Source organism: Hippocampus bargibanti, linkage group LG01, assembly GCF_051943395.1.
Source record: "Hippocampus bargibanti isolate YZ-2025 linkage group LG01, ASM5194339v1, whole genome shotgun sequence".
Lineage (NCBI taxonomy): Eukaryota > Metazoa > Chordata > Actinopteri > Syngnathiformes > Syngnathidae > Hippocampus > Hippocampus bargibanti.
The window spans coordinates 29,735,113-29,756,663 of record NC_142734.1 but is presented as its reverse complement, the minus strand read 5'-3'; the positions used below and the strand labels follow the sequence as shown (position 1 = coordinate 29,756,663).

General features: G+C 42.0%; 1 protein-coding gene across 1 annotated transcript in view; it reads left to right on the top strand.

The window, feature by feature from the left end:
- espn (espin) overlaps positions 1 to 21,551 on the top strand; it is a 31,015-nt gene continuing 9,464 nt past the window's right edge. The window contains exons 1-9 of the mRNA XM_089009576.1: positions 1 to 640; positions 1,299 to 1,492; positions 8,532 to 8,718; positions 9,221 to 9,403; positions 10,739 to 10,870; positions 11,043 to 11,307; positions 11,622 to 11,899; positions 16,588 to 16,749; positions 21,276 to 21,516. Of these exons, the coding sequence (XP_088865702.1) occupies positions 341 to 640; positions 1,299 to 1,492; positions 8,532 to 8,718; positions 9,221 to 9,403; positions 10,739 to 10,870; positions 11,043 to 11,307; positions 11,622 to 11,899; positions 16,588 to 16,749; positions 21,276 to 21,516 (1,942 nt within the window). The 5' untranslated portion in view covers positions 1 to 340. The remainder of the gene's footprint in view (positions 641 to 1,298; positions 1,493 to 8,531; positions 8,719 to 9,220; positions 9,404 to 10,738; positions 10,871 to 11,042; positions 11,308 to 11,621; positions 11,900 to 16,587; positions 16,750 to 21,275; positions 21,517 to 21,551) is intronic.

Here is a 21,551-nt window from a genome sequence, read left to right as displayed (position 1 = left end):
ATTATTTAACAGGCGCTCAGTCCCATGTCGCCATCTGCCAGAAGAGGAAAAATACTCTCCGAAGTACATGAGACGACTTGTTGAAAAACAAACTGGGCGAAGGAGTCGATGACAGTCAAATAAGCTAGCCTGAGCAACAGGTGCGCGTGCAGGTCAGTTTCGAAGTTGAAACTACTGAAAGTGATGGACTGACTTTAAGAGGATCCAGGGAAATATTGAGTGGTCATACGATGAACGGGTTTCAAACGCCGATGTTCTCCCCTCAAGTGTAACGGAAAAAAAGGAAGGAAGGAAGGAATCAAGAGGAGGGGGCGGTGGTTCCGCAGCCTGCAGCACAGGCATGGTCGTCGAGGGGGAGCGGACGCTGCTGGCCGCAAGACAAGGTGACGTGCCAACCCTCAAAGCGCAATTGGTAACAAAATCGTTCACGAAGGACGTGAAGGACTCACTTGGGGCTTCCGCCGTCCACCACGCTGCCCGGGCGGGCAAACTGGCTTGCATGCGCTTCCTGGTGGAGGAAGCCGGGCTGCCGGGCCACTGTTTGGCCAACAATGGGGCGACTCCCGCGCACGATGCTGCAGCCACGGGTAACCTGGCGTGCTTACAGTGGCTGCTGACCCAAGGTGGATGTCGGCCAGAGGTGAGTGGGGTGGCTACTGGAAGAATTAAGCCGTCTCGACTAGTTGTGAAAAACCACACCGGGATTTAGTGGAAATTTCAGCACCCGTACAATCGAGTCGTAAGTCTGGACTGATGAGGGATAGAAATATGGAAGAATGTGATCATCGTATATACATCCCACCAGCGTATTCGCCCCAAGTGAACATGATGGGGTCAACAAGTGTTGACTGTGTCGCCCCTGATCCTGTAATGATCCATTTTTTGGTGATGTTTTGAAATTGAACCCCCAAAACATCACTTTGGAGAATTACTTTTTGATTCAAAACCAGCATATCTTCTGTATATGTTTCTACTAAGATTTTTTTTGGGGGAATGACAATTTGATCAGAATATGTCCTAGGACCCATGCAGCATACCATTGTAGTTTAATATTTAACCCTGTTGGATAATAATTAAGTCACCGTCAATAAATCCGATGGCCTTGTTCCAAGTGACTAATTTGTAATTTAGCCCTTTTAGTTTGTTTTCTCCGCATTGTTCAGTACAAGATGACCTTTCAGGTCATGAGTTTATTTCTGAGAAATTTGTCATTTAACCTGCCTGACTGCAGCAATCACACTTTTGGATAGGCGGTATGTTGAGGATATGCGAAAGCTGCCACTGTGTTTCGGTTCCAGGACAAAGACAGTTCTGGCGCCACCATTCTCCACCTGGCATCCCGCTTCAGTCATCATGAAATTACAGACTGGCTGCTCAAGAGCGGAGAGGTGGACCCCGGGGCTGCGACTGACACGGGCGCTCTACCTGTTCACTACGCCGCTGCCAAGGGAGACCTGTCCTCACTCCGACTGTTATTGGGACACAGCCCAAAGTAAGAACAATCAGTCGGTTTTATCTCCGCAGGGGTCGATGAGTCCTTTTGTTGGTCTTTTCAAAACAAGCCTTTACCTTTTACACTCCAAGATGACATAGAGGCTGAATTTAAATGCGATTAATCTTACCACACTGTTTATCGTGTATTGATTATCGTGCTTTGAACACCATTTGAAAAAAAGGCGGGGGGGGGGGGGGGGGAGCATCCCTCGGTGTGAGGGTGGTAATTGAGTGACAAAGTGTGGCCATGGCTATCTCTGATTTTTCATATTTAAAAATGGGTTATCTTGGTTCAATGGAAGACTGCACTTTAGGTTCTCATAAAGAGTAATATTTGCAATGGGGCAAACCTACTTGGCAAAATTGAACCTGAAAAAAACATGCAAGGAATTACTGGAAAAAGTACAAACATCCTCACACGTCTGTTACATTGCATCGTTGCTCACAAAAAAAGCTATGACTTGGTCTGAGAGTCGACTCTGCTGTAAACAAGTCAGGGCTGTTGCAAATACACCAAAGTGAATAAGCTTTTGAGGCTCATGCTGGCAAATGTGCTTTATTGTCTGGCACTGACCAGGCTGAACTGTGCTTTTCAGATTCCTGTTTTGCAATCTAAATACTTAAATCCATTTTTGGAGGAAAATACCCTCTTGGAGCTTTATGTCTGTTCAAAACACTGCAACTTTCATGTGGTACTTATGCGTCTTACAGTATCCAGAAGTATTATTTGCAATATGTGTATCGACGATAAGAGTAGGGTGACTTTTAATGTTGGTTGAGAGAGCCTGACCACACGCTCTCCGTTCTACTTCATCTCCAACAGGATTTGTGGTTGAAGTTGGAGTTTGACAAATCACCCAGTGCTGTACAATTCCTTGTATCAATATATTGTCCATATAGTGGATAGTATCAAACGTAGCAGACCGCACTGTGTCTAATTAATATCAGAAGGTGGATTTATTGTTGTTGTTGTGCTAGTGCCACTTGACAATTACTGTCCTTAATCGGTGCCGAGACAGACCCGATCATGGTTTTCAGAGATAACACCCGACAGAATGATTGCCATGGACACTGCTAACACATTAAGGAGGCGGAGTTTCTCTTTCAAAGAAGAGTTACAAACACCAAAACAGCACAAATCACAAGCCGACCTCATCCCAACCAGTGGTGGGGTCATTTGCGGTTCGGCAAAGTTCAGGCAGCTTATCAGAAAACAGCGGAGCTATTTGGCTTTGTTTAGCAAAAGAGTGGAGATTTTAGGTTTTTGGGGGTGGTGTTAGGGGGCAAAGCACTGTTAGATGAAAAATAATTTTTGAATTTCCAGTATATTCAGTTTGAGCCTATGAGCCTAAAGTGTCCTTGAGAGTTTTGAAACGCGCTGATAAATGAAATGTATTATTATTATTATTCACACCAGACGCCGCACTGATCCGCCTGTCGATCTCTCGCTCCCTTCACGTCTCATTCGTGAACCAGACTCCTAGATACTTAAACACCTCTACTTGGGGCAAGATCTCCCCTAGGCACTCCACCCTTTCCGGACTGCGAACCATTGTCTCTGATTTAAGTGCTCTGATTCTCATCCCAACTGCTTCACATTCAGCTGTGAAACACTTCTGGGAGAGTTGGAGAGCCCCGCTTGAAGGCCTCAACAATACCACATCAGAGATGCTATACTGAGGCCACCAAAACGCAGCCCCCCAACGCTTCGGCTGCGCCTAGAAACTCTGTCCATAAAGGTTGTGAACAGAATTGGTGACAACGGGCAGCCTTGGCGGAGCCCGACACTCACTGGAAACGATTCCGACTTATTGCCGGCAATGCGGATCAAATCCTGACATTGGTCGTTTCGGGACCGAATGTATCTTGGGTTTCTTTACCCCATACTCCCAAAGCACCCCCCACAGAACTCCCCGAGAGAGACGGTCAAATGGCTTCTCCACAAAGCACATCTCGACTGGTCGGGCAAATTCTCATGCACCCAAGAGGACATGCAAAGCGTGTAGAGCTGGCCCACTGTTCCACGGCCGGGACAAAAACCACACACAGCCACCAGAGTTTTGACGTCAGACAGGACGGTCCTTGTGTCATGATTCGCTTATTGTTATCTTTAGAAAATACCACAGTTTTCATTCAGGTCATAGAGTATCATATCATTATGTTGTATCTCTGAAAATATTGTCCAACATTAAACCGGGCCGTGGGGCAAAAATGGTTTGGGACCCCTGTTGTACATTCTAAAAATGTTCAAATGTTTTCTAATGGCCCCTCTCAGTAGTTGCTTAGCTGCTGAAACTTTCATGAGCCCCGTGCAGGAAAACAGCTCCCTGAGAGCCGGGGCCTCATTCATTCCCCCCCCCCCCCCCCTCCTTGCTGTTTTGTCACCATCTCCACAGCGACACACAGTAGCACCAACCTGCGATAAGCTAATGAGGAAAGCAAATACGTTTGAATAGCCAAAGCTCAAACTGGCCGCTGGTATTGTTTGCGGCGGCGAGATAAGTATTCTTATTTCAGGATTTATTACGAGCACCAAATTTATATCCAAGAGGTTTTAAGAGGTTGCTGGATGGCTCAGGTTTATTCTAGTTGAGCAATTGGAAGGATAACGTTCGCGTTACATCATCAAAGATTATAGTGGCATATTATACATGACCTTTTTGTGGCTCATTATTTAGTGGTGCTGTAGAATGAAACACTTAGTTTTGGTGGTAAGTCATGGGGTCATTAGCTTGCTTTTTTGTTTGAGCATGAAACCGAGATGGGCATGTTATATTTTAACAGCCCCGTCATTCGTCGTGCCCTCAGTGCTCTTGCTCTTTATACGCCAAGGTTCAAATAAAGTTTTTTTTCATCTTTGTGACATTTTTTTTAAATTTTTTTAAGTATACATTTGATTATGTGACCTTCCTTCCCCTTGCCCACTCAAGCGGCATATCCTTTCTATTTGGAGACTGTGTTTTATGAGTGCAAGATTTACAACACACCGCCAAAGTCCAGGTGGATAAATTCCATTGTCAGTGATCAGGGGTTCACAACACTTAGCTTTTTCTGTCAATTATTTGACAGAAATAACACGAATAAGATTCCAGATAGTCAATATAATTCCTTGATATGTTCGTTTGGATGTCTGCTCTTCCACAATTACAATGAAGAGCTCCAGAGTGAGATTCATGCTGATAGCTTGTAGGTCTGACCAAGAAATCATTAGATCAGATAGAGTCAAAGTTTTGTTGATCCGTCTGACCTCATCAGTCTGTCATTTTTTTTCAAGCCAAATCATTAGGGGGCAGTTAGTTTTTTTTAAACTACACTTCCGATAGTAAATTTCAGTAGACTACCAGTCCTTCTTTCGTCAGCCTATCAATCTCTACCTGAACTAAGACAATGTAAATAAAAAAACTTTGTTCCAACAGATGAAAAATCCAATGTGATTTAAATGGTAACAGTGAATAAACACGCGAGATGGGTAAGGTATCATTCTGTCAGTCATCAGCATTAGTGACGCACTGAGGGGTCCGTCGGTGCTCAACCCGGTTAATGACGATTACACTGACGAATGAGAAACCCACCTGTCAGTGCGTCATCCGTCCTTTAAAAAAAAACATTGTTCATTCACTCATTTACTGCCATTGACAGTTTTTTTTCGGGAATTGAAAATATGACGTGGAGCGCGATTCACGAATTTGTTTGAGTTTTGATTTTTTTTTGCTCGGGTGCCGATGAAGCGCTGGCCAGACCTCTGTCAATGTTTTTCCCTTCCACAATGGGCAACATTTCCCTTTTTTCCCATGTTAGTGCTTTGTTCCCGCTTCAGTTGTTGTTAAAGCGCTAAATAAATCAATATGTATGTATTGCATTGTATTTTGGACAGCCGCCCTCATTTCAAGCTCATATAACTCCAGAAGCATATCATTTAGGAATTAACTATTTTTTTCTGATGAAAGAAGAGAGTCAAAAGTTTCTTATGCTGCATTGAATGTTTATGTCGTCCTAGAATTCAAGTGACAAGCACAAAAGTGGAGTGGACACATTTTTTACCAGACCAAAATGATTGCAGAGCCCGTTTAACCCTTTTAGCGATAGCAGCTAAGACAATGGACAGTTTATTGTGTTAATAGGATCCGTGGAAGGTTTAAAAATAAATCAGTCCGTGTTTTCATAGCCTACGGCATAGTCACTTTCAACCCTTGTGACGCAAAGCCAACAGCTTCACAGGTTATGAGTCCATAGCTGTTGTCATAAAAGAGGTTACGTAGCATAATCAGTCATGAAATGAAGCACTATATTAGATAGACTTAAAAGGTAGAGCCATAGACTCTGAAATTGTGTCATTTTCCCCTCATAGGATATCATACACTGTTAAATGTGTTATTTTCCCAAAACATCCTGCATTATTTAGGGAGGTCAAGCCAGTCAGTCTGTAATGATCCGATATCACTTGAGTTTGTTAGTCAGTGACTTGACTAACAAACTCAAGATGAATGACCTCGTAGCACCTCGTTGGAATTGTATTCATTTCAGAATGTGACTCCACTTTGAGGTGTTGTCGCACAACATCCTGTCGACCTGTCCATATTTCACTTCAATGTAGGGCCTTTTTTTTTAACAGCAGTGCATTTGTCTTGAGATACATCCTATCAAGTAGAAGATTGACTGGGTTTGGCGCCTTTCACTTTTTTCCCCCACCTTGTCTGTGGCGAGTCATCACATACCCGAGCCACCTTCACCATGCAGTGCTAACCCTCCATTAAGCACAGAGCCAGTCTGGGAAAGCCATTGGAGTGGTAATCCTCTTAGGAAGACTCATTACTCATTTGCCCGTGTCCAGATAAAGCGCAACTTTAGAAGATTTAGTGGGGAAGTGCCTGGTCACTCCCTGACCTCCCTGTGTAGGGCAAGGATAAATACAAGATATGGGATTTTTTTTTCTCGGTATGCTCGGCTAAGAACCTCGCGACAAAAGAAAAAAAAGCAGGGGGAGGGAGACTCAAGATTTGAGGTAGAATATCATCGACAGCTACTAGAAGAAAATCTGTTGCCATAAACAAAGAACCGAGCATCTTTGTTTCAACTAAGCATCTTTTTTTCTTCTTTGTTTTTATTAAGTACTCAGGGAGGTTTACATATGTTTGTTTTTTGAGGCTTTGTCTAAATGTTTTGCATTGTTGTTTGAATAGCAAACTTCACCGACTGTACACTTGGTCGTCCTTAAGATGATTGCTGACACAAGATCGAACAAACTGCTGAAGTAGGAAATGACATTGAGATTTGTTTGCATGTTTGTTGGTGAATTGGGTGGATGTTGTCACATCTAAGTCTTTTGTGTTAGCAATCATCTTTTGCGACATGTTATTAAATGACTACGATGATAACCATCAACGTGACAGTCATCAGCTCAGTGGTTCTTAATCTTTTTAGAGGTCGTGAACCCAACTATAGTGAACTTGCCTATTTCCCAATTGTTGCAAATTTTGCAGTTGTGGGACTATTAAAGGCTTTCTTACTCTTACTCTTACTCTTACTCTTACTCTTACTCTTACTCTTACTCTTATTGTTATTTTAATTGTAATTAATTTTGATTAATTTTAATTCATTGTAAATTATTTGATTCAATTAAATTTTAGTGAAATGTAATTTTAGTTAAATTAAAATGTCAATTTGAATGTAATTTTTAAATGAATTTTTAATGTAATTTTTAATTTAACTTTAAATGTAATTTTTGTTTTAATTTTAAATTACATTTTACATTTATTTTTAATTTTACATTTTATTTTTAAATAAGTTTTAACTGTAATGTAAAATTACATTATAAATCTAATTTTATTTTTTTAATTACATTTTAAATGTAAATGTTGTTTTTGTTATTGTTTGTTATTTATTTTTTATTCCTAGCACATTTGCTGAACCGTTCATGAGTGAAAAATAAATATTTTTTTCCAAATTCAACATATAAAAAAAAATCAAACTGATTAAAAATAGGAAAAAGTACTTTCAATTTCAAGCGATGTGTCATTTTTTGCATTATCACGTCAGCCACACGTTGACTACTAAGTACAGTAAAGTCTCGTTATATCGATATTCAAGGGAGTCGGAAAAAATATCGATATAACCGGGACTATCGATATATCCGAACCTGTTTGCATGTAATTTTCTCCGTGCGTGCATAGAAATAGTATCGATATAACCGGGACTATCGATATATCCGATATCGATATAACGAGACTTTACTGTATCTACTTGAGTTACTTCCGGGTTGAGTGAACGCTGGTGCGTGTGGCTGCTGCTGCTCACCCACAGAAAATCTTGTCCTGTGACTGTAAAGTTACCTTGAGACTTTTGAAAGGCGCTTATAAATGAAATTTATTATTATTATTATTATTATTATTATTATTATTATTATTATTATTATTATTATTATTATTATTATTATTATAAGTGAACTAAAATTACCACAGCACTGGTTGTACAAGCAATGTCGTGTGATCATGTTCAGCCAATGATGGTCAAGTGGGCATTTCATAAACAATTAACCTTACCTTCCACAACAGAGCACCCATGGAACTCCTCAGACCGATTCAACGAACCCCCAGGGTTCGAACGAATCCAAGTTAAGAACCACTGCATTAGCCCTATAATTTGTAAGCTCTAGCTTTGTTGGTTTGATTCCTATTTTCAATCTCTAACATTATCAGCTAGTAGGACAGTGACAATAACGTCATGCGTGTTTGACTACAGATTTTCCATTTGTGAAACGTGGTAGGACAAATATCTTCTTGCCAAAACTGGATCATAAAAGACAATCTTTTTCCACCAATGTTGTTCCCCTTGTTGATCGCCCGAGCTGCTGATTAAAGTACAACGTCAAACAGGTTAAATGGCTTACTTAAACAGTTAGGCCCGTATTAACATTTCCTTTGTTCTTATTTAGGCGAATGAAAGGAGGCCATCCTGCCCCATCATTTACATCCACTCACTTTACAATCAGGCCTGGATGAATCTTAATTTAACTTCCTCACTGTCTCTTCCCGTGATAGTTTTATCAACTCCCAAACGAAGAATGGTGCCACACCCCTCTACCTGGCTTGCCAGGAAGGCCATTTGGAAGTGATCCAGTACCTGGTCAAGGACTGCGGAGCTGATTCGCTCATCAGAGCCAATGATGGGATGACACCCCTGCACGCTGCTTCCCAAATGGGCCACAACACCGTCATTGTTTGGCTGGTACGGGTGGATGGAAACATCTTGTCAAATGTGCTCTGGTCCGTTGGAAATGGCTGGTTTGTCCGCTGGGAATTTGTGTCAACGTAAACTTTCTTTATGCATGTTACCGCAATTGGCTGCCACACAACAATTCACCATCGCGTTATTTATGTAGTTTTCCTTCTAATTTAATGATCAACACAGTGTTTTTAGACGAAACAAAGTACCCAAAATGCATTGTGTATCGCTTTCTCGGTCATGGGAGTTCACAATGTGACGTCACTTCCGGCATCGTCATCAACTCGAAAACAAGACTTGATGAATATTCAGCGCGAATTTTAAACTGTAAAATATAGCTATATACGGTGGAATCTTTGTAAAATGCGGTCAGTAGAAGTCATTTGAAGTGATTTTACAAATTATGGACATAACTTGTCAGGAGGTGTCGGTTGTCCTCTAATTAAGCAATTTTTAATCCGAAATCATTTCTCGGGTAGTTTAAAATAAAAACCTGTTTCTACAGATGAGTTTCACAGAGATCAGCCTGATGGATAAGGATGGCGACGGGGCCACAGCCATGCACTTCGCGGCCAGCCGTGGTCATGCAAAAGTTCTCAGCTGGTTACTGCTGCACGGTGGCGAGATTGTCACGGACAACTGGGGAGGAACCCCCCTGCATGACGCCGCAGAGAACGGTGAACTTGAGGCGAGTACGAGTGTTATTTTGACATTGAAGTAAAAACAAAAGACATTGACATTGTCACTTCAGTTTATATGCATAACTACCATTTTTTGTTTTTAATAATCTGGAGTCTACTTTGGCTCCCTTTATCTGGTCTGGTCAGGTGGACTATGGACTTTAATGTTCTTATTTTTATTTTTATTAATCACAGTAGGAGTTTGAACAATATCTGTTTGACATTCCCGTTCTTTGCCCTTGGTGGATTGTACATTAAAACAAACGTTGAATGAGAAAAATAATAACAATAAAAGACATGTTGCGACAGCTTTGATGACTCGCTACGATTGCAGTCTGTTGAGCGCTAACAACTTCTGGTGATGCAGGTCACGCGCTATCATTGCTTCACTTTTCGATTTTGGTTGATTTTATTTTATTTATTATATCCTCTGTGATTGTGTGGTTAATAGGATGATTAGGGTGGAGTGTGCATTAACAAAACAAATAAATAAACAAATTAATTACATAACTAATTAATTCATTCGCTGCCATCTCCAAATTTATTTGGGAATTAAAAAGTGTGACGTGGAGCGCCATTCCCGAATTTGTCGGGTTTTGTTTTTTCTTGCGGGAGGTGCCTATGAAGCATTGGTCAGACCTCTGGCAATGTTTTTCCCTTCCACGAGGGGGCAGCATTTGCCTTTTGTCCATGCTCGCGCCTTGTTACAGCTTCAGCTGTTGTTGAAGCGTTATTTAAATAAATATTTATGTATTATATTGTATTTCGTACAGCCGCCCCCATTTCAAGCTCAGATAACTCCAGACCCATATAATTTAGGAATTAACTCTTTTTTTTATGAAAGAAGAGAGTCTAAAGTTTCTTACGCTGCATTGAATGTTTATGTAGTCCTAAAACTCAATATTCTGTGGGTCCGGCATTTTGAGTGGAAAATAACAAAAACCCTGGCACTTGAGTGGACACATTTTTGCACATCGTCTGCCAGTGAATGAGTTAATTAACGAATTACATTCACACAGGCACACACATGTTTGTTTGTGTGTGTTTGTTTGTGTTTTTCCACTACATCCCTCACGATTGACTTGTGAGCAATCCGCAAGCTATTCGTCAATCGCGATCGATGTATCCTGCTTGACGCGTTAGATGAGATTACTGGAAAGAATTGGATGATAGCCTCATGACACCCCTTGTTACTGTTATTGAAAGAAAGATGAGGAGTAGCTTGATGTACCATCCATCCCTTTTCCGATCCGCTTTATCCTCACAAGAGTTGCGGGGGGTGCTAGACCTATCCGAGCTGTCTTTTTTCAGGCAACTAATATATAATTCCTATCCACCTCCAGTGCTGTCAGATTCTGGTGGTCAATGGGGTGGATCTGGGCATCAGGGACCAGGATGGCTTCACGGGGGCGGACCTTGCTGAATACAACGGACATATCCAGTGCGCCAAATATTTGCGCACCGTTGAGAACATGGTGAGCGATGACGTGAACCTGCCGCTTCTCTTTCCGGGACTTCATTTGAAAGCAGCGACGGGCGACTGTTCTTCATATTTTAGACCCCCGCTCCCCAGCCCTTGAGAAATGGAGTCTAAAAGTTAAATATTTATCTACAATCCAGAAAAGTAATGTTGGCATCATTCAACAGAGTGTGGAGCACCGGGTTTTGTCTCGCGACCCCTCGCTCGACCTGGAGTGCAAGGAACCTGAAAACAAGCAGCAGGATTCGGGCCTCTCGTCCCCCAATACCACCATGCCCCCGACCAGCCAATCGGCCCACTTTGACATAAGTTCGCCAGCCAGTTCCTTATCTAACTATGAGTCGGACATCTCCAGTCAGTCCAGCACCGGGGAGAAGAGGAGCAGCTTAACATTGTCTCGAGGGACGCAGCTGAACACAGCCGCACACACAGGTCAACTTTTATACTAATACAAATTATAATCTTCTTATGTTTCATCTACCCCTGCTTTCAAAGGTTGCTTAAGGTGAAGATTGTCTTACTGTAGTTTAACTGAAAGGTGTAATAATGGTGCTGCTCTCTAGTGGCCAAACAGTAAACTGAAACTTTAACTTGAAGTAAATTCAAGAATGTTTGTTCGAGGTTTCAATTCATGAACTTTTCTTATCATGCCGTGTTTCACCGAATGAAATCTTGAGTTAGCCTCCTTCAAAATATGGCGTCCATGCACACACGAATGAAACAAGGGTTCTCTTTTTCTTCTTCAGGTGCATCGGAGACGGCCATATCTGACATGCAAGCATACATGGACATGCTTAACCCAGACATAGACTCTGACAAGCCCAAGAAGAGTCACGACCCCGTTACAACACTCCCACCACCACCGCCCGCATATCCCCCTCCGCCTCCCCCACATTCTCCTCCACTCCCGCCGCCACCCCCGTGCTATCCGGCACCGAAGCCCCCTCAGGAGGCCTCATCTGTGGAGTTTTTGAAAGTGAAAAGCAACTTGCGCCACGTGGAGAGCAACAACAGGAAGAAAGAGGTAAAGGCTGTCATGCAAATTGGAAACACACACACACACACACGCACACATACAAAACCAATATGGAAACAAGGTCTCTTGAAGGAACTGAAGATGATATAAAATCATCTTATGGGGAGACTTTCTTGTCCATCACATACCAGTGTGTGCGTGTATGTATGTATGTTAGCCCCCTTGATATTGATATACATCTTTCACACTCTTGAAAAAGTGTTTTATTTATTTATCTAGCTAGCTAGCTAGCTATCTTGCTAGCTAGCTAACTAGATAGCTTTTTTATATTTATTTATTTATTTATTTATTTATTTATTTATTTATGTATTTATTTATTTATACCTTAGTGTAGTTTAAGGCTGATAGAGTACATCGAAAATAGCAGAGTTATGCACATGTAACCATATTAGAATTTATTTGGAGCTCCCAAATGAAGACAACCAACCCAAGTGATTGGGATACATTTATCACCAGCTGCCATTGCTCATTGGGCCTCATTAGTTGGACTGTTGCTCTTGTGTAACAGTGGTGACAAAGATGTTATTGTGTTAGCATGGCTCACAAGGCTAATGAAGACGCTCATTACTGAGGCAAGCCTCGCAGTTGGTACAGTGCGCTTACTGTGATGGGTATGAACTCAATTACCGTAATTAATCTGGCCGCAGATCACTCAGCGATGTGTTTAAAGAGCTAGCGCAGCTAAAATTGGCATCGACACAACTAAACGTTCAGCAGACAGTAAACCCTGGCGAATCATGTGACCAAGATTGCTTCATCCATCTCAATGTTTTTTTTTTCTTTTAACAAAACCTCTCACATAAGACTGACAGAATAAGTACCGTATTTTCCGCTGAACAAGGCACACTAAAAAGCCTTCCTTTTCTTCAAAAGATTACCCTGCACCTTATGATCCGGTGCACCTTATATTTGGAGTTATCTTGAGCCACAACGGGTCTCGCACATATTATCAGCAGCCAGCTACTCCATTTCCCCCTTTAGAAGAAGTAGGCCGTAACCCCAGTCTCTATTGCAGCGCCTCATGATGTAGTGTGCCTTATATTTGGTAAAGTTTTATAGATTTGTATATTATATTTGGAAAACTTTTTTCATTCATTGAAGTTGTGCCTTATATATGGAAACACATTTAAAATACACCATTCATTGGGGTGCGCCTTAAACTCCGGTGCGTCTTATGCACTGGACAATACGGTGCTATAAAGGATTCCATGCCTTTTCTGTGGTTTTGCACTAATGTCAGAGGTAGTGAAAGTGTTGCTTGAGACGGTCTCAGGGTGAAGTGTGTGTGTGTGTGTGTGTGTGTGTGTGTCATGTGGGAAAGAGGATTTTAATTAGTCCTCCTTCTCATCTTTTTACCCCGAAGACCAGCAAGGCCGAGGCCTCATTAACAATTTAACCTAAGCCTCTCTTTGGGACACACACACACACACACACACACACACACACACACACACACACACACACACACACACACACACACACACACACACACACACACACATACATATGATGTGAGCGTGCACAATGAACATAGTTTAAAAAAATACTGTATACTCTGGGTGCTATAGGAACATGGAACGCTTCAGCTCATCCGGGAACTTGCAGATGAAGGGCTTCAGTCATCTCATTTGCATTCACTGATGTCCAATCCATCATGTGAATCAGCCAGAAAAAAAAAACATTTTGCCTGTCACAAATGCTCTCCAGAGTTGATGGACTTTGAAATATACAATTTGTGAAGATTTATGTTATTTGCGCTGAACTGTACAAAGTACCGAGGTCTACATCATTATCAGTGCGACTGTGAGCGAGGCACCTGCTCCTTTGTGGTTTATATACATGAACAAGTGGGCCAATGGTTTGCCGAGTGCGAGCCGCTGGTGACATCATCGCTTACCGCCAGGCGGGCCTACGAGGTTATTGATAAGGCCTTTGCGTAATGTGACACGGGCAGGTAGAGTGACAGGTGTAGTAGCGGGCGGAGGGAAGAGTCAGCGCTCTGGATCTGGTGACAGCTAACTTTCTGGTGCCTTTCAGATGACAGGAAACATCTCGGGGCCACTAGCCGTCAAGGTAAGGTGGTAAACGAGGGGCTTTGTGGTCTTCATGGCAAGGGCCTTTTAATTTTAGTTATCTCTGTTACCGTTTTTAAGTCACAGGATTCAGATTTTAGCAGTTAATAGACGCCGCATATGTTGCATTGTTTTTCAGTTCAATGCTGCTTATTGCCTTGACTGGTTGTTGTGAAGGATTCATTGTTGGTTCTTGTATAACAAAACTACAGACTGGAATAACCCAAATAAGTACATTGTGCGATACTATTTGCAAAGGCAGGCCATCGACCTGTTTCTATGTCTGGATGTGAACGATAATATGCAATGGGGTGTGTGTGTGTGTGTGTGTGTGGCGGCTTCGGGTTGCGGCCGGGTGGTGCGGTTGTTCGGACGGGTTGCCATGGTTGGGACCATCTCCCTGGAGGGGGCTAATCAAACCATTCTTGTGCGGACACTGCTCATATGACCATCTCGCCTCCCTGACGACTAACTAATTAGCAATCATTGATGGGGTCATCACGGCTCAGAACGAGACACCGCTTTGAAAATAACAAATAAAACAATTGGTATCACCTGTCATGTTAGTTTAATACTGAATAACCGCTAAATGGCTGGCTTCATTTATTTATGTATTTATTTGTTGATGTTTTTATTATTTATTTATTTATTTGTGTATTTATGTCGTTTTTATTGATGCTTTTATTATTTTTATTTATTTTTATTGATTTGTTTTGGCTGTTTGTTTATTTGTTTATTAACTAAGCACACCAAACAACAATATAAAGGTGGTGGTCAAGAATGTTTACAAATAGATCAATATTTTGAGGGTGAAATGAAACATTACGAAAATATTCCAGATTCTTGTGAGATCTTGAAGTCTTTTATTGTCTTTCGGTTTAACTATTGTGATGAACTTCTTTTTATGCTTTAATGAAGATCAGGAACATTCAATAAGATGCTTATAGAATGAAAAAAGGGGGTTAATGTTGGCAACATTGATCTTTTTTACAAGATCAATGTTGCCAACATTAACCCCCTTTTTTTATTTATAACATCAATAAATTCTTCATCTGCTTAATTTTACTCAAAACTTTTTTTTTCAGGGGGCATGAAAATAAAACCTCACCAAATTTTGAACGTTTTCCAGTGGCACCACCAAAATGAAATTGTGAAAATTAGGGCCTGCAATTAGTCTCATGCACTAAAATGAGAACATGTTACGCACCCATTGAGTTCATCCTTATAATCCACTGCTCACCCACAGAAAAACTGATCATGTGACTGTGAAGTGACCTTGAGAGTTTTGAAAGGCGCTTAGAAATCAAATTTATTATTATTATTATTATTATTATTATTCATCGTGAATCTTTTACTTAGACTTCATTTTTTCAGCTTTACAACTCCAGGAGATACTTTTAGGAAGGTGAAAGTCTTCTGTGGCCCTGTGGTATGTGCCAAAGTGCACTCTCTTACGCCATACTGTATATCAACTCTCACCCTGCTGATGTTGTGTGAGTCTTACCTGAAATACAAATGCCAATGGTGCACCGCAGCTGAATGCAAGCCTTGTTCTGTTATTAACATAAAGCTGCTTTGTCCACTGAAGGGTACTAATCTGGAAAGAAAAGCCATTAAGCACTGTGTTGTCCGAAACCTTCCAGCAGAACTAATATTGGGCCAAATATTGTACACACAAAGAAAAAGAAAAGTTTCACGTGTTTCCTTTAAAGGACAACCGACACCATTTTTGTTTCCTAACTGACATCGGAAAAACGTTTTATAGGATCTAAAATACCCAAAACACGCAGGTTGATATTTTTGGTCAAATGCAAAACACCAATAAAAATGACTTAGAGTGTCCCAAAACTGCCACAAAATGAGCTCGGAACTGGGCAGATTCAGAAAGTCCCGCCCCCTTGTTAGTGACGTCACTATTGGTCACACACTGCCTTGCTCCAGAATCAAAACAATGGCTTCAGAGAGTTCAGATTCGGAGAAGATGCTTTACTTGTTACTCATCCAGTTATGAATATGATTCAAATACATCTGAAGAAGAAATCATAAATGTTTGCAATCGATTAAAGAAGTCCTTCCGTATCAATTCGAGCCGTCTGGACTCCAATGTAGCGCCCAGCAAATGCACAAGATGGCGCCCAAGCTCCGTTGGAAATGGGCTGATTTGTCCGCTGGGAATTTGTGTAAACTTACACCTTCTAAACTACCCACAACGATTCACCATCGCGTTATGTATGTTGTTTTTCTTCTAATTTCGCGATCAACACGGTGTTTTCAAAGTACCCAAAATGCATTGTGTGTCGCTTTCTCGGTCACGGGCGTTCCCTCCGTGACGTCACTTAGGGCATCGTCATCAACTCGAAAAACAAGACTTCCTGAATATTCAGCGCGAGTCATAAAACGTAAAATATAGCTATATGCGGTGGAATCTTTATAAAATGCACTCAGTAGAAGTCATTTGAATAATTTTTACAAATTATGGACGCAACTTGTCTGGAGGTGTCGGTTGTCCGTTGAGCCTAACAATATGCACAAGTGTGTAAAAAGTGCAAGCTACATGCTAAATTGAAGTTGCTTCAATGACTATGTTTTCCCCCTACTTTTTAGCACCTGACGGTGGGAGATAACTACGACAAATTACGACGCGTTGACTCCAACCGAAAGTCAAGGAGCTTCAGTAAGCAGCCAAGCACTGGGGACTACTACAAGACCCTCGGGAGTGACAGCGCCGAGCTCCGTGGGAGCAAAGTCATGGCACCAAAGGAGGAGGTAACTGTCAACGCAATGAAGCACCACATGGCCGCATGCCAGTCGATAAATGCAATTAGCGCATGAACTGTGTCGTCAAATGTTATAGCAACTATATACAGTATATAACATTTCTGTCTACAAGCTCATGAAGAGTGATGAGGGGAGGGTTCATGGCATAGCACCTGGGATTGATTTTGACACGCTGTGAGACATTAATTAGCATTTTTGTCAATTTCTTTCTTTAGCCTTTACCTTAGTAACAGCGACGATAAGCACCCAGAGGATATTTATTAGGAAATTGCAATTGCTATTTGATTAAAATTACGGTTTACACAAAAAAAATTGATTTGATAGGCTAAATAAATGAATGACTCAAAGGTTTAGCTCGATGATGTTTTGCCGGCATTAGGTTACAGCGGCGATATTTGCCTGCACATTACGCCACTCAGCCGGTTACATAGTCTTCCATCCTTTTGGAGCTTTTTGTTTGCCACATGATGCAAACTGCACCCTCATTTCCATCACATCTTGAACCAGTCCACCTGGCTGTATAAACTGTCCTCAAACAAGCCACAATGGAACAGACGTAGACAAAAGGCTTAGTTCAAAGTCATGATGGCTTACAAAAGGATAATAGCACTCAACTATTATTTGGACATCCTATGGTAGCTTGCAATTAGTCTAAATGTTCTCAGTTTCTTTCTTGGGGCGATATTTGAAGGCAAACAAAAGGTGAAAAAAGGACCACAAGTAGATGAAAATAGTCACTTTGTTTTTCATCATGAAAAACATTTTTAAATGTGGATTACAAGGAATACGCTCTAACAATGCTGCTTGTCCTTGGAAGAAACGAAGCCACCATCTTACATTGCCATTCACTCAGATGGCCTACATTCTCTATATTGGGGTTTTCACATTATTTTCTGTCTTTCTTGATGGTGAAAATGCTACTATGTATGTCATACAGTTAAGCCAATCAATCCATGGGAAGTACTACATGCCTATTGTAGCATAAAGCATTGGATAATAGGAGTGGGTTTTTTTTTGGGGGGGGGGGAGACAACAACAAAAGTCACAATGGCAATGTAAGATGGACACCCTCTGGCTCCAACCGCCTATTGATAGTCCATTCATGGATGTGTTCATCTGACTGGTCGTCACTTGTGGCCTGAGCAACTGTGGTGTCATTTTCAGTTGACATCGCATGGAAAAATGCATAAACAGGTGGAATTTGTTGTTTAATTCACAGTCCGTAAACACATTAATTACAACAGCGTGTTTTGTTTAGTGCGCCCGCATAGTACAGATAGTAAAGGAAAATGTAAACTTGACGTTCTTCGTTAAAAGACTGCAAATTGAAGTGTTACCATTTTGTGTGTGGGAGCATTTTACTGAGCGAGTTGCTTGTTCTGTAGCCGGTCCCAAGCCCGGATAAATACAGAGGGTTGTGTCAGGAAGGGCATCCGACGTAAAAGCTTGGCCAAAACAAGCATGCGGATCAAACCTCTAAAGATGGAGGACACTGATTTGCTGTGACGACCCCTTGAAGGGAAAAGCCGAAAGGAAAAGAAGAAGAAGTTGAAGTGTTTCATAAGTTAACAGCTCTAATCAAAGCAGATAAAGAAAGTCTTTTCTATATTAATTCTTGCTCCATTTGCCTGAGTTTTATTTTAGGTTGGCACCAATCAAACCAAAGTATTTCTGTACAAATTATAATAAATATGATACTGTAATATAGATTATAGATTCTGGTAATTTATTGCTTATATTTGCTCAAGAATATCTAAATGTATATAATATGTATTCTGTTGTATTGTATCAATATGGGAAGAGAACCTTGAGTAAAAAAAGTAATCTATATAAAAAATAAATATGAAATTGCAATTGCAATGTTGAGGATTGTTATTTGATTACTTTTCGTAATCTTTCACCCCCAATGGAAAGTCAGGATTTTTTTGCCTTTATTTTTTTAACGTATCCAAATCGAGATTTCCATTTCCTGTGTTCAAATTTCCAAAAGTTTTTATTAATCAGTTTGTACATCAAGCTAGCTCTGGGTCGACATTAGTGGCAAATCTTGAAATCGGAGAACGTTTCACGGATGAAAACCACCATGAAATGTACATTTAAATGCTTAATGAAACATCGAAAACCAAAACGGCAAAGAAAATGACACCCATCCTTGAGCTTATTTGTTGCCACATACCTCCGCAGACAAGAGAACAGGGTCTGTCAAACATAATCATGGGTCCCTGGGGCTGTATTACTATAATCTCCTGGGAATCAGGAGTGGGGTGAGTTTGGGGGTGATATGGAGGATAATCCCCATTGAGCCAATTACAGCCTCCAGAGGGGCCACTCCTGGTCTCAGAGGCTTCCTAGCAGATGGGACGGCTAATCAGCGGCACGTGCCGCCGGGACTCGTCTGGACACTAACCTCCTCCAAACTCCCTGGGGAGGATTCAATTGTAAAGTGGGAGGTTGGGCGGGAGGGACTGGGTCCGATGATGGGCACGCGTCCCAAGAATAAAAGGAGGTGGGGTCGATTGTTTGTCACGGTCTATTAACTCTCTTCCAGCAGGGTTATTGCATGCTTTCGAGGCATGCCAGACGCGTGTAATGTGAGGGGGTGCGGTTGAGAGGGGGAGAGGAGCACTATCACTTACAGCAGCAGATGGCCCGTGCCCAACAATTTATGTTTGGTGTTTCCCCTGGAGAGTGACACATATTAGCTCTGTTGGTGTGTCTCTAAGAGTTAATTAAATACAGCAGAGGGAGGAGTCCTGTGACATGTGCTAAGAAATGTGTTGTGCGCACCCCCCTAAACTCCCGCTTGAGCAGGTGTTTGAACAGGCATGCCTTTGCATGCCAGCAACATACTGTAGAATACTGACATAAAGTTGTCATAAATGGATAATCGTTTTAAATTTTATGTTTAAAACATTTATTTTGGATGCCATTTATGTTTTTCCAGTTTGTGTAACTGTTGCCCCAACTCTAATTTGGCCCTGTTCCTGAGTGTTTTGTCCGAATGAAATGAAACTTTGGTCATAACTAGTTTATTATATTCAAAACATCACATCAAAACACTAGTGTCTTTGGCCTTTTTTCTCCGTTCTACAGCATATGTTCTAGATGGCCTCGTTTTAGCTCCATGCATTTCTTGAGGCGCAGCACGAAGTTGTCAATGACGTTCTTACAGACTGAATTGGTAATCAGAATCAGAAAGCCTGTAATCATCCCACAATGGGCAGTCCATAGCAGCAATTTGAAGGGGGGTGAAAGGATAAAAAACAAGATATTCTAAGCATAATAAAAAATGTCAGAAGACTGAGGTGTATACTTCTGGGTAAGCTCTCAGTCGTACAGTAGTGGTGTATACTGTAACTGCAAAAATGTTTCATAAAAACTGTAGATAGTGCAAGTATCAAGGAAAAGGCATATTGATATATGTAGCTGGGCTATTTACAGTACAAGAGTCCAGGTATTTCTTTTTTCACATGTGATTATTAAGAAGCCTGACAGCATTTGGTAGGAATGAGCGGCGGTACCTCTCCTTCTTGCAGCGTGGGTGTAACAGTCTCTGGCTGAAGGAGCGACCCAGTGCTGTCAGTGTGGACAGGAGGGGGTGGAAGAGGCTGTCCATCATAGCTTTTAGTTTAGCTAGCGTCCGTATGTTGCCCACCACTTCCAGAGAATCCAGCGAGCAGCCCAGGAAGGAACTGGCCCTCTTGACCAGACGCTGCAGTCTTTTCCTGTCCCGGGTGGTGATGCTGCTTGACCAGCAGAAAATTCCATGGTGGATGGCTGAAGCAACCACAGAGTCATAGAAAGGCTTTAGGAGCGACCCCTGAACCCCAATAGACCTCAGTCTCCTGAGTAGGAAGAGGCGACTCCGTTCCTTTTTGATTAGGGCATCCCGGTTTGTAGTCCAGTCCAGTTTATTTTTGTGAGTAACACCCAGGTACTTGTAGGAGGTCACCCTCTTTATGTCCGTACCATGGATGTTCAACGGTGCAGGTGAGGATTGTTTCCTGCAGAAATCCACAACAAACTCCTTGGTTTTCCCGGTGTTGATCTGGAGGTGATTCTGCTGGCACCAGTCCACGAAGGCCTTGGTCAGTCCCCTGTACTCCCGATCATCTCCCTCTGTAATGAGGCCGACAATAGCTGAGTCGTCAGAGAACTTCTGAAGGTGGCTCTCATCTCCTCCCTGATGGCTTTCTTGAGTTCCGTGATGGTTGCGGGTTTCCCGGCGTTGACTCTGTCCTTAAGATAGCATCAAAACCTGTCCCGAGATAGGTTGAAAGAGAACTTCGGAGGCCGAGTGATCTGCCTCGAGACGGATGTTCAGTGGGCACCTCATAGCCCGGACCTAAAACCCCCCAGATTTTTTTCCTGTGGGGCTATGACCAAAGTTTCATTTCATTCGGACAAAACACTAAGAAACGGGGACTACTTGGAGTTGGGGTCCGTTTTTTTCTTTTGGGTCACCTTGTATATAGATAAATTGCCATCATTTTGTGTTACAATTCTCTACTCAGGGCTCTGTTTTACTGGAGGAACCAGCCGATGGCTCTACCCCATCATCTGAAAACGGCACCACAGAGGAAACCGTCCCGGCAGCGCCTCCACCACCGCCTCCGCCGCCTCCACCGCCTCCCCCATCTACAAGCAACCCGACGCCAACACCCCCTGCACCTCCACCATTGCCACAAGCAACCCAGAATGACTCTGCGAACAATAGCTTCTCCAACAAACAGCGACGATCATCCTCATCAACAAGTGAGTTTCCCTTGAAAACATATCTCGACTGAAAT